Here is a 13,819-nt window from a genome sequence, read left to right as displayed (position 1 = left end):
ACGAAAATCTAAATCCCACTCTGCCACTTCAGCTGATTATATTACTATTCTTGACATCTTTCTGAAAATCAGTTTTTATCTGTAAAATGGGAACAGTAGTAATAATGCTCCATGAAATGCCTGCTGGTGGTGTTTGTTTAAACCCAGTGTCTACTGCACAGCAAATGCCTACCAATGACTGCTATTAGGAAGACTTTTTATTTCCCTTTTGATCCTAGTGCTAGGGATTGACCTTTGTGTATTCTACTCAAGTCCCTACCACTCAGTTATACTCCCAGGTCAACAGTTATATTTCAGGATTTTTTTTCTCATAATTATAAAATTTTAACCATCACTTTAAGCAAAAATAGTACCATGCACTAGTAATTCCAATACTTGGAAGCTAGAGAAGGAGATCAGAAACTCAAGACCAGTATCAGCTATATATCAAGTTCAATGCTAGAGTTAGCTAAATAAATAAACAAAAACAATGGCACTTTAAGGGGATGCCAGGAACACACACACACACACACACACACACACACACATATATATATATATAGCCAAATTCAAGGTAAAAGGCAAGGCTACAAATGTTAAATGAGCAAGAAATTATCTTTATTTCTCCACCCCCCTTTTGTACAGGTTGCATGGCACTAAGCACCAGCTTATAGCTGTTAGCACACATAATACTATTTCTAGCCTTCTGGCTTAAGTTCATGCTTCCCTCCTCCTGCTACTCATTCTTAACCCTTTGCTTGCTGATTAGTTCCCACTCTTTTTTAAATATAATTTTTTCATTTAAGGTTCAACTAAGAAGCACCTGCTCCTGACCTCTTTCCATCTTCAACATTATATATTTGCAATTACTACATTGTAATTTAATTATTTATTTAACATGAGTCCCTCTACTCATATTGTTTCCTGAGGTCAAGGACTAACTAACTGCTGATCACTAGAAGCTGCAAAAATGAGCAATAAATGCAGGACATCAAAAGGTGCTAGGTTTTTTTTTTATTTCTAAACTTGAATCAAGCAGTTTTATAAATATAGATTATGACATAGCACTGCTGTCCCACTCAATAAGTGAAATATTTCTCCCAAACTCTCACGGTGTCTAAGGAGCTTATCAATACCTTTCAGAGCCAAGAGCATTTCACCAGAATTTCCCTGGACAAACAGAAGAGTGAGGGGCAGTGTGATTTGTACCTGTGCTTCAAGGGCAATTGGTAAAAGTATCTAAAGATGGTTTAGTACCGAGAACCCAAGAAAAACACTAGCTGGGATTATCTAAAATACAAAACAAGACAAAAATAAAAACAAAAAACAAAAATAGTTATTATATATTTGCTAAATAACAAAAGTTTTTAAGTCTTTCTCATGTTTGCCCAACCTCTCACATATTTCAGGTTGAGTATAAAGTTTTATCAGTAATCATCTTTTCTTTTATTGGAAACTATTTCCCGTTTCCCTATTATGTCTAGATTATTGAGTAGATATAAAATAAATTTAAAAATATGAAGCCGGTAAGATGGCTCAGCTGGTAAAGGCCTTTACTGTCAAGCTTGCTACCTACATTTGGTCCTTGGAATCTGTACGGTGAAAGGAGAAAACCAACCTCCATAAACTATCCTGTAACTTCCACAACCATGGCAATGCCTTACCTCCATAACTAACTAACTAATTTTAAAAGTATACAAACTGAAAAATCTGCAAATCGGACACACTTCTTGTCAGCAGGCATTTAGTGAAAGTGTAGTGGAGTCCTGAGGTTCTGGAACCAGGAGAGATATCTATTCATGCTACCTAAGAAGCAATGATGTAGAGTAATTTTCAGACTGCACATAATCTAGAAGTTGCATCTTCTCACTTAAAAAAGTGGGAAAAGAGTGAGACACATAAGAATACTTCAGAGTACCAAAGGCAAGTTTTCTCTTCCTCTGGATTTCCCAGGCATTTGGGTCGAGTTTGTATGTGTTCATGTGCACATGCATGGGCGTGCATAAGGAGGCCAGACAGAGTCAATCACTCTCTATGTTCGTTACTTTTGTAGACAAGGTCTCACTGAAGCTCTAGCCCTGAAGCTCAAGGATCTAGCTAGAGTGGCTGGCCAGCAAGTCCCTGGGACCACCCTGTCTCAACCTTCCCAGTGCTGGTATTGCAGGAACACACCACAGTACCAAATGGCCTCAGTGCCTAACATAAGTGATGTGAAAATCAAACAGAACATGGGTAAGATACTCACCACAGAAGGTTAGACAGCAGTTCAGTGGTAGAATGCCTGCCTAGCAGGTGTCAAGACACTACATATTATACAAATTCAATAAACAGTTATTTTATAATGGATAGAAATGAATGACAAGGAGGTTTCTTAGGGATGATGAAGGTACAGTGAAGTATTTTTATATAGTGGTTGTAAACAAGAGTCAACATTTCTGAGAGACAACTTGGCAACTAGTATCTAAAGACTTGAAAGTAATCATATCTAATGGGCTTCTGGAACATCTTTCTATTCTTAAAAAATAATGGAATTCAAAATGGAAAGAATGCTAAGTGTAACTATAATCATGGACCTATTCACTGATCTCTTTGTCAAATGCTTTGTGCCCTGATAATATAAAAATAAGCAAATAGAACCAGTCCCTGGCTTAAAAGTTAGGTAAACAACCAAACAATAAAGTACAGTAACTGGTAAGAGCCACCATGATTAAGTACAGGGCACTAGGGTGTGCTCAGAAGGAACACCTACCATTCTCTGGGAGTGGAATCAGGGAAGCTTCCCAAAAGTAACATTTAAGCTGAGACCTGAAGGATGAGTAGGAATTAGTTAGGTAAAGAGTGAAGGAAAAGTGTTCCAGGCAAAGCATCTGCCAAAGTTTAAAGACCAAAGGGATCACAGTGTATGAGCTTAACTCTGAGCACTGTGCAATGCAGGAAGTGGGAGAGAGACAAGGCTCAAAAGGCTAGCGGGACTGACTCATTCAGGATCTCACAGCCAAACTTTTAATTGTAGACTTTATTCTAAGAGTAATAAAAACTGAATTAAAAGCAAATACTTCATAATAAATAGAATTAATCATCAATAGTCCTAATGTAGCAAGAGAGTACACAAATTTAAAAGAATGAAAAATGGCTTAAAAAACAGAAAATACAGTACAATTCTGTAACTTTAATAAAAAAATCACTGAATTAAGTTATTTAAACAGATATATTTCAGGATTTATAAATTATACCTCAATAAATATTTCATTTACTTATTTGAGGGGATTTTGGGGGGGGTAAGAGTTTCATGAAGCCCAGCCTAACCTAGAATTTGACTTTTCCTTTTTCCTACCAAATACTAGTATTACAGGTTTATGCCACCATGCCTGATTTAATGTGATGCTGGGAACCGAACCCAGGGCTCTGTATATATATATATACTAGGCAAGCCCTCTACCAACTGAGTTATAACCTCAGCCTAAATTTGTCTCTTTAAAAAGTTAATATAAATGCCTACTAAACATCTGGATAATGCTTAACCTACCTAATAATAAAACATAAAACCAAGTGAAATACTAGAGAAGATACTACTTCTTTCTTCCTAAATTAGTAATTATTAAAATTGAAATGAGATATCCAGTGTTAATCAGGTCACAAGAAATGAGCATTCTTAAATGATGCTGGTTAGAATAAATGTTAATTGGAATAACCTTTTCACAAAGCATAAATATTTAACAGTGGTCTGAAGAGTATTTATACCCTGTGTTCCAATAATTGCATGTCTTGAAATCTTAACAAGTGTTCCAAATGTATTCAAATATCTATGCCAATAATATTCACTGCAATGTAATTCACTGCAGAGAAAAAAAGATGGGAAAAGCTATATGCCCACCAACAAGAGTAGAATGAGTCATAATATAACTTCTCCATGTAGCCATTCTTGACAGGACACTTAAGACAAGTTTATATATACTAAGCAGCCTTTCAGCTTATATATAATGATGGTAATCCTAGCACTGGGGAAACTAAATCAAGGTCACAAATTTGAGGGTTTTAGAGGTATCACAGTTCTGGAGAGAGAGAGAGAGAGAGAGAGAGAACATACAATGATAAAATGATAATATGTGCTTTCATTTTCTTCTCCATACTTTTTTCACATTTCCCTATTTTATATAATGTTATGTGCTATTCCTTGAGTATGTGCAAGTTTGCAAGGCTGCCTTCAATACCTGCAACAGTATCACTTTAAATATTTATATTTCACAGAAATCAATTTTATATTTGTTTTGGCTTTGTTTCCTCTGTTGAAGAAGGAAAGTTGAAGAAGGAATGTTGAAGAAGGAACGTGTGACCATATCTGAATGTTCAATTCAATGTATCTCTTTTATCTAGCATTATTAAGACATAAGATATGGGGGCCAGCAAGACAACGCAGCCAGTCAAGATGCTTGCTCCCAGGTCTAGTGACATGAGTTCAATCTTCATAAACCACATGCTAGAAGGGGAGAACTGACTCTCCTAAGCTGTTCTCTGACCTTCATGTATATCCTGTGGCACATGGATATACACATAAATATGTACACACAGCAAATAAATAAAGTACATATTTTAATAAGTTATCTAGTTTATGTGCATTGGTGTTTTGTCTATATGTATGCTTGTGTGAGTTGTCAGATCTTGGAGTTACAGACAGTTGTGAGCTGCCATATGGATTCTGGGAGTCAAATCCAGGTCCTCTGGAAGAGCAGTCAGTGCTCTCAACTGCTGAGCCATATCTTTAGCCCCTAAAGTAAATATTTTTAAAGAAATAAAATTGGAGTTGCCATTGGGCCAGAGTGAAAGGTCAGGTAAGGGGGCTCATGAGCATGTGGAACAGAAGATGGGGGTGCTGACATCCATCTTCATCCCACCACTCCACCCATGTCAGCAAAATGAGCAATGCATGTGTCTTAAAGGAAAAAGTGGTGCTTTAGCAGGACTCTGTCAGCCCCCCACCTGAAACATCACCTTCAAGAACCATATAATCCCAGCATGTCTCTTGTTTGGACATCTGGAACAAGGTGGAAAGTGCAGTCACAGACAGCTGCAAAACAGGGTCTTGCAGCTGGGACGCTCCAATCCTGTCCCAGGATCTAAAGGTGCTGCAGGCTATTCCCAGGAAAATGCTATAGTGGACTGCTTCTTTCAGAGACAGCACAGTCAGCAGCTTCTGGCAGAAAGAAGTGATGGCTACAGTCTACTAGCAAACATTGATGGCGGGCGGGATACTATTCATGCAGAACATTGGGTTAAAAAACAAAATCTCTGTTTCAGTTCTGAAACTCTTCTAATCACTGACTGCTTTCAGTGATAGTCTCAGAACCCTCAATTGCTTACTTCGTTTGATATAAACAAGAGTCACTTGTTTTAAAGAATGGTCATTGTAATGTTGTAACTGAGTCATTTACCATGCTGGTGTTATATAGCAAATTCATAAAAAAGAGAAAATATAGTTAATAAATTATGAATTCCCAAATCATGTGTTTTCTTTTCCCTTGATAATACCTTTGCTGTATTTGCCATGCTATCTTGAAACACACAATATTTCTCCCTGGGCCTATTGAATAATTGGGATTACAAATGCACATCACCATGCAATGTACCTTAAATATTAAAACTTTGGTGGAACTTGGGATAGGCAACTATCTAAAAACATATCACACTCAATTTTATTGCTTAAATCAAGACCAAATAAGATTAAAGCTTGTTAGGTAATTTAGGGTCATAATTATGAACTATGAATTATAAGGTAGTAGTGGGTTTGAGAAGGATACATTAAGTACAAAGGAGTGCTAAATTCTTTCCCCTCCTACCTCCCTTTTTCTGAAGTGTCTCCCTATGTAGCTTAGGATGGCCAGGAACTCACTATTCATTCAAACTACCTCAAACTTACAATCTTTCTGCCATTTCCTCCTAAGAGCTGGGATTACAGATATACAACACCCAGCTTGCTCCAACCCATTACCCTTTGCCAGGTACTTATTTTGGCTTCTCTTGCCATGAAATCACCAGCTTTAATTTCTCAGCCTTATTGGTGTGTGTGTGTGTGTGTGTGTGTGTGTGTGTGTGTACACGCGCATGCGCGAATGTGTTTTCGGTACCTGCAAGTTTCCATTTCTATTTTGCCATTGGTGATCTTCGAAGAGGAAGAAAATTAAATACCTAAGTTCATAAGAACTATGTATAAATTAAGGGCTAATATGCTTCAAATAAGATCACCACCTAAAACTGATTTGTACTCACTTGGATGATTCTGTTCTAGGCTGCAAAGGCTGAAGTACAAAGAACTCCAAAGAGAATGTACTTACTCTTTCTTGATTATATCTCAAGTCTCTTTCCTTTACTCAAGTAGCAATTAAGACCCCAGATCACAAGCTACATGTGCTGTTTCTCTCAACACATCATGAAAAGAGATGTGGAGCAGGAACTGGGGGGCTTCGGTTGGTTTAGGTTCTTACACTGGCTTTGTAACCTTTAGTATATTTTAACCATAGTACCTGCCTTTTATGAAACTGCTCTAAAATTAAGGTAGATCACAAAAACAGAAACACTGTATTTCTGTGACCTGGCATTAATACCAATATTAACTCAGAAATATATCCTACCAGTTTAGAGGCTGGAGGATTGGAAGATGTTATCATAGTACCAAATTTGCTTACAAGGAATATTGTACAGTGACTACAGTTAATAATGCTGCAGACTTGAAAACTGCTGAAACTTTAAATGTTTATTATAAAATATGTGAGGTGGTAATTAATTATTCTTCAATGATCATATCAAGATACCATGCTATATACCACAAATATATATGTAATTTGTGTCAATAAGCATGAATTTTTCCTGGTAAGGATACAGACAAAGGGAAATTCTCATACATTGTTGGTAGAAATATAAATTAGTACAGCCATTACAGGAAGTAGTATGGTGGATTGTTGTTTTTGTTTTTATTAAAGTAGAACTGTCAAAAAAAAAAGTAGAACTGTCAGGTGACCCAGCAAAGAAACGAAATTAGTATGAAGAAATGCATGCACTAACATGCTTATTGAAGTACAATTCACAACTGCCAAGATACAGAATCAACCTAGGTTTCATCAGCAGAAGAGAAGGTAAAGAAAATACAGCACATATGCAAGGAAATAGTATTTCCCTACAAAAAGGATAAAATTCTGTCATTTGAAATAATATGGATAGAATCTGAGGATGGTATGTTGTGAAGTACGTCAGACATACAAAGAGTAATACTGTATGTTCTGAAGTCCATGAGGAAGCTAAAAAGTTGATCTAATAGAAATTGTGAGAACAGTGATTACCAAAGCCTGGAAAAGTGTGGCAAAGGGGAAAGAGGGACACTGGTTAACAAGTTCAGGTGTACAGTTAGATGAAATTTTAATATTCTTTAGTACAGTATAATAAATAAGATTAATAATAAGTAATTATATACTTCAAAATGGCTTGTAAAGACAATTTGGAATTAGTGTTCCCAACACTAAGAAATGATGACTGTCCAAGGTGATAGATATAACCATCTTTATCATATACACATTGTATGCAAGTATCAAATTACCACACTGTCCTGCATAAGAATGTACAATTACTATATATAAATTAGAAATAAAAATAGCAGTTTTTAAAACTTAAAACAAATTATAAAAAGAAAAATCCTATCAGAAAGAATAGAGAGCAGGTTTTTGTTGTCTGTGTTACTGCTGCTGAGATCTGAACCCAGAACCCTTAGTTCAAGAATTCTTAAATTGTTCCTATTAATTAAGAAACATTTATTTTCTTTTTCTTTCTTTTTTTTTTTTTTTTTTTTTTTTTTTTTTTTTTTTTTTTTTTTTTTTTTTTTTTTTTTTTTTTTTTTTTTTTTTTTTTTTTTATGTATTTTGTCTACATTATGTCTATGCCTCACATGATTCCTGATGCCCCTAGAGGCCAGAAGAGGAAGTCAGATCCCGGGGGACTGAAGTTATAGACAGTTGGGAACCACTTGGTGGGTACTGAGAATTGAACCCAGGACCTTGGTAAAAAGAGTCATAGCTCTTAACTGGCTGAGCCATCTCTTCAGTCCTAGCAAACATTTAGTTTCTAGGAAGAACAATATATCCCAAAAGTTGGTATCTCTTGTTTCTCTAGTCCTATAGCCAATCAGTCTTATAATCCCTAACATTTGTCTCTTCCTTTAACACTTCAAAATCCCAGCTCAGACCTTAACAATAGCTTTAACTGGTTCTACTCATGACCTCTGTCTTTCCTAAAATCCTTCTGGCCCAAAGCCCCTGGATCAATTTTCTTAAAACACTACTGTGATCACATTGCTCATAACTTATGAGAACTTTCTATTGCCTTTTCATTAATCCCAAATACCTGGCTCAGCAATTCCTGCACAGCCCTAGCTACCTCTCACTTTTATCTCTCACTGTCCAAATAAATCCTCAAACTGGCCTATTTAATCCCTTCACTTAACGCATTGTACTTTCTGACTTTAAGTGTTGTAGCACATAGCTCTTCTTCGCCTAGGATACCTTGCTCTTCCTATCTTCAATCTTGGCCCATAGAAACTCAAACTTCAAAGGCTAGTTTGAGAGACACCTACTGTGATATACATCTTCATCACCATCACTTCAATATTACCTTCAAAGGTTAGACACATTTTCATTTGAATTACAACTCCAATCACTTACTTACTGAGTGACACAGGACACATTCCTTAAATATTCCTTTTCTCAGTTTCTTCACCAATAAGTCAGGGATAAAAGCAACTTTCCAACTTTCCTTTGGCACATTGTAAGGAATAACTGAATTAAATCATGTATGTAAAGTATTTAGTATGATGCCTGGAACAGATGAGAACCCAACAGAAATAAATTGTTGGTATTCTAATTACTACTGCTATTAGTGAACTTATATTAATCTGAACCCAGACAATACTTATGACCATTATAAAGTGGTTCATGTATACATACTATTATTACCCTCACTGTCTCTATGGTGTCTATATTTGTCTTCTACCAGCCCTGCTACCCAAATTACATCATCTGATAGACAGGTTAATATCTTATATGACTCAGTATCTGTGATGGTCACTCATATCTAGTAGGTAATTGTATTAGGTTGTTTTTCTTGATCCTTGACCAAACACCTAAAAATAAGCCGCTTAAGAGAGGAAGCACTGAATCAGCCACCAAACGCAGACATTATTGCATATGCTAGCAAGATTTTGCTGAAAGGACCCTGACATAGCTGTCTCTTGTGAGGCTATGCCAGTGCCTGGCAAATACAGAAGTGGATGCTCACAGTCATCTATAGGATGGAACACAGGGCTCCCAATGGAGGAGCTTGAGAAAGTACCCAAGGAGCTGAAGGGGTCTGCAACCCTATAGGTGGGACAACAATATGAACTAAGCAGTACCCCCTGAGCTTGTGTCTCTAGCTGCATATGTAGCAGAAGATGGCCTAGTCGGCCATCATTGGGAAGAGAGGCCCCTTGGTCTTGCAAACTTTATATGACCCAGTACAGGGGAAGGCCAGGGCCAAGAAGTGGGGGTGAGTGGGTAGGGGAGCAGGGCGGGGTGGGGGAGGGTATAGAGGACTTTTGGGATAGCATTTGAAATGCAAATGAAGAAAATATCTAATTTTTTTTTTTTTAGAAAAAGAGAGGAAGCACTGACTTTGGTTCAGAGTTTACAGGTACAGCCCATCATGGAAGGGAAGGCATGAGAGCAGAAATTTGCTAACATGTGGGTAGATGAGGAATCAGAGAGAGGGAGTGCTGGGCTCTGCTGGACTTTCCCTTCTTCTTCAGTCCATTACCCACCCCATGGGACAACAGTGCCACAGTTAGGATGGGTCTTCCCTCCTCAGTTAAACCTCTCTGGAAATATTTTATCAGAAGAGCTGATAGTATTAATATGTCCAACACTAAAAGATTAAATCTTCAGCCTCACGAACTTAAGTCCTTCTTTATGGTTCTAACTTCCTTTTGCACTCTTCCTCACTTTTAAAACCAACCAACCAACCAAGCCACCAACCAACCTATTCATATAGCAAGAGATAAAACTGCAAAATATATGCAGGTCAGACACTGTAGCACAAGGACCACAAGATAACTGAGCTGAGCACAGGTCTGGATGGAATCACACAGGATGACAATTTAAAGGGAAAGAGAAGCGGCCTGTCAGCACACTAACAATGCTGATTGTTACTCACACACAGCAGTGCCAGGATTTCTTTACACACAGAGTCAAGTATAAACAACTGCAATCATCAGACCAGGGCATATAGAACTATCTGTCATTTAGCTTAATAACTGAGTTTACTACTCAATATTTACTACAGTAAATACTACAGTATTTACATGACCAATCTTAATTGCCTACCTATGCCAAAATGACTATTAACATTCCTCAAGATTCTAAAGTAGTCCAAGTTTTGACTAATAAAGCCATGTCAAATAAATATGGTTTTACCATATATTATTCATTTACTTCAAGACAATTGATATGACAATAGCTTAATAAATGCTATTGTAACATAAAATGTTTTCAGCAATACCCAGGGGAAATAGTTTTACAATACTGAGTTCTACTTCAGTATTTATCTACTAACCCTTGATTGCTTTCACAGCCAAAACTAGGCCTGGTAACCACAAAAATCAAAGGATTTACTATTGGAGTGAGTTACGATGGTCTGAAGATTTGCTATCAATTCTGAGAAATCTACCATAAAATGGAAAAAATCCACTCATGAAAATACTACATATGTCTACCCCTCTCATATTTGCCGCGAGCAGACCGTAACATGTTTCATCAGTTCTGAAGTACAATTATTCTCAAATCACAGAATCAGAACGCTTTAGAAAGTCTAGCAAGCCCCCCACTGCAGGGATTCTTTATATCACTTGTCTGGCCAAAGCTTGATGCGATGTGTGCTAACTATTTTTGCAAAACAGTGTACTTTGTTTTTACAAACATCTTCCCTAAACTAACGGAAATGTGCCTCTTTAAACTTCTATCCACAGATTTCAGTTCTGTATCCTGGACCACCACAAGGTAAATAGAGTAATTTCTTGAATTAGGGTAGTCATTCAAAAACACACAAGAAAACTCACAAAGGAAGAAACTACCACAATATGCAACAAAATTTTGAAATTCAGGAAACTATATTGAAATCACAAGGCAACATGCTTTCAAGATACCAAACCTCACATCTCAGTTAACAAATATTAATAACCCAACTTTCTTTCATACAGTGGAAAGCCATGGTGTTCATTGAACGCCTCTTTGCAACTTGACACTACTAAATCTAATGTGAAAAATGACAATTCTATATGAAATGCTCATATTTTCATCTAGATGCCTGTTTTTTAAGACCCATTTTACCACACTGGTGCAATGCTAACACACGCTAGCAGGTATTCACAAAAATGAAGCCTGAGACTAGAGCTGTAAAGGAGTCAGGGTGGAGGTGAAGGCATAGAAAAGCCCAGCAGAAAAAAAAAAATGCTAGTTTCTGAGGGTTTTCCTTCTGGAAACATGTTTTAGCGACACAAGCATTTGAAGTCATGAACCATCCAAGCACAACCCATGAGCAAGAACGATCGTGAGCAATGAGTGGAAGGCATGAATGTCTGTAAGATGGAAATGAATTGGCCCTGGTTATCGAGCAGCACCTGAAGCTCTGGGTCCTCACTGAGAAAGGTAAAAGTCCAAGAAGCAGAGGAGATCACTGCCATCTTTTAAGGGAGGGAAGAAACCGGGGAGTAACTACCACCAAGCAGTCCATTGAAGCCTAAACTGTACGGAGCACAAGAGAGATGCCAGGGATTAGAGAAAGGCACACACAGGGCGAGACGGAAGAAGGATGCGCAGTGCACTGACCGAGTCCCTGAAACGGTGTGCGTAAAGGATATGGGTGTGGGTCGGGGGTAACCTAGGAGCCCACCCTTCCCCTCCCTGCAACAGAGCAACAGAGGGTAAAAGAAGGGGGGAGGGTGAAAAGCAAGAATGACTCATAGCCGAAAGGAAGTGCTCAAGCCATGGGAAGCATGCTACGGGAGATTTCTGAGCCAGCGCTGTGAGGGACTGGGTGCTCCGGGTGATGGAGGTTGGAAAAATAAAACAAACAAACAAAAAACCCCAAAGCCTGGCAGTCGCTGCAGCTCGCCGGTAGATGAGGGTGTGGGGGGTTCGCAGCAGCCTGAGTGCCAAGGCCTGGGAAGAGGCGCGGCGCGTGCGCAGTGGCGTTCGGCGGGACCCGCTGAGGCAAAGCGGAGCCGCAGTGACAGAAGCCGGGAGCTGCCGCCTGGAGGGACTCACCGAGGCGCAGGGGCTGGAGGTGGTGCTGGGGGTAGGCGACCGCTGGACCGTGACCAAAGCCATCTAGGTGCTGCTGGGTTGTTCCGGGCAGGGCATTCTCGTCCTGAGTGTGGGGGGCGGGAGGGTGACCGAGCCGGGATGGGGGGAACGAAGGGTGAGGGGGTAGGGACGAGGAAAACGGAGAGGAAGAGGAAGCCGCGGGAACGGCCTCGGGCTCCGCACCCACCACCGGACTCTCTCGCCGACTGACGCGCCGAACGGGCGGCGGGCGGGCGGGCGGGCGGGCGGTTCGGCAGCTGCGGGGCACAATGAGCGCTCCCAGTGCGCAGGCGCCACCTGTCAGCAACCGCCTCTCCCCTCGGCGCGCGCCGCCGCGGCGGCGTAACCCTTGAGTTGCCGGAAGCGGGCGGGCGGGCGGGCGGGCTGCGTGTGCCGCGCCGCGCCGCGCCTCGGGCCGCCGCCCCCTCCCGGGTCAGCCCTCGAGCCCTGCTGCGGCTGCTGCGGCTCGGACTGTTCCCGCCGAGCGGCGTGGGGCGAACTGGCCGGGGAGCCCAGGAAGCCAGCCAGCCTAGGGTCCTGCTCTGGGGGGTGGGGACCGGTGGGAGAGCCGCTAATCCTCACTCCAGAAAGACAACCATTTTATGAGTGGGGCGCGCAAGCTAAACCACCTTAGAGAAGAACTGAGGTGAAAAGCATGAGGCGAACACGTTTTCTAGTGGAAAAGGGCTCCTCCGCAGGTGCTATAGACGCTCTCTCTGGGCTAGACCCGGGAGACCAGCCCTCCTGCTTGGACCTGGCCCTCAAGAGGGCTCCGTCTTAATGAGCTTCCCCACCCTCCTCACCATAAAGGGCCTCAGGGTTAACGACCAGACTTTTCGGAAGAAAGATTTTTTTGCCCCCGGTGGTAAACAATGGAAACTTAGTGGTAGCCTCAGGCTTCCTTCCTCTACAACCTGCCTAAAGTCAATCATAGTTCCTGAGATGCTGAGGAAAGGGGGCGGGCACAGAGAGCTGGACCCTGAGTTGGAAAGCTCCGACCTGCTATTTTTTTTTAACCTCTCATTTGCTTCCTACTGTGAAGATCTCCACTAAACAAAGGTCTTTTGATCGTTGAGCTTTTTTTTCTTTCCCCTGTAAATTTGACTATTTCATAGATGCAAGTGAAAATGTAGAAATAACATATTTTTAAAGGAAGACATTTCTAAATGGTAAACTGCCAACATCAACCAAGCATGTAATGGAAAAAATCAAGACAAAAAAGAAAAGGAAAAGTCATGCAGTGCAAACCGTTGATATTTACACTGAGATAGTTGAGGGGATGAGCTGGTAAACACCACCATCCATACCAAAGCTGTAGAAAACACAAACTTAAGGACCCCAGTTTCTAAAGCCCACCTCTTTCTGTTTGTGACTCAAACAATCTTGGATCTCATTGCTCCTTTTAAACTGATAGGGCTGCCATGAGATCTTTCTGGTTGCTGTGTGGTTAAGTGACACAAGAGCTC

General features: G+C 40.1%; 1 protein-coding gene across 2 annotated transcripts in view; it reads right to left on the bottom strand.

Moving 5' to 3' along the window:
* Window positions 1–12,624, bottom strand: part of Ssh2 (slingshot protein phosphatase 2) — a 228,658-nt gene extending 216,034 nt beyond the window's left edge. Inside the window, exon 1 of one of the 2 annotated variants that reach the window (XM_021212427.2) lies at window positions 12,315–12,624. In XM_021212427.2, the coding sequence (XP_021068086.1) occupies window positions 12,315–12,377 (63 nt within the window). In that variant the 5' untranslated portion in view covers window positions 12,378–12,624. The remainder of the gene's footprint in view (window positions 1–12,314) is intronic. The other variant, XM_021212426.2, reaches the window with a different exon arrangement.
* Between the last annotated feature and the right edge of the window lie 1,195 nt (window positions 12,625–13,819).

This window comes from Mus pahari, chromosome 14 (genome assembly GCF_900095145.1).
Source record: "Mus pahari chromosome 14, PAHARI_EIJ_v1.1, whole genome shotgun sequence".
NCBI lineage: Eukaryota > Metazoa > Chordata > Mammalia > Rodentia > Muridae > Mus > Mus pahari.
The sequence above is the reverse complement of the archived record's forward strand: the minus strand, read 5'-3'. Positions and strand labels throughout refer to the sequence as shown.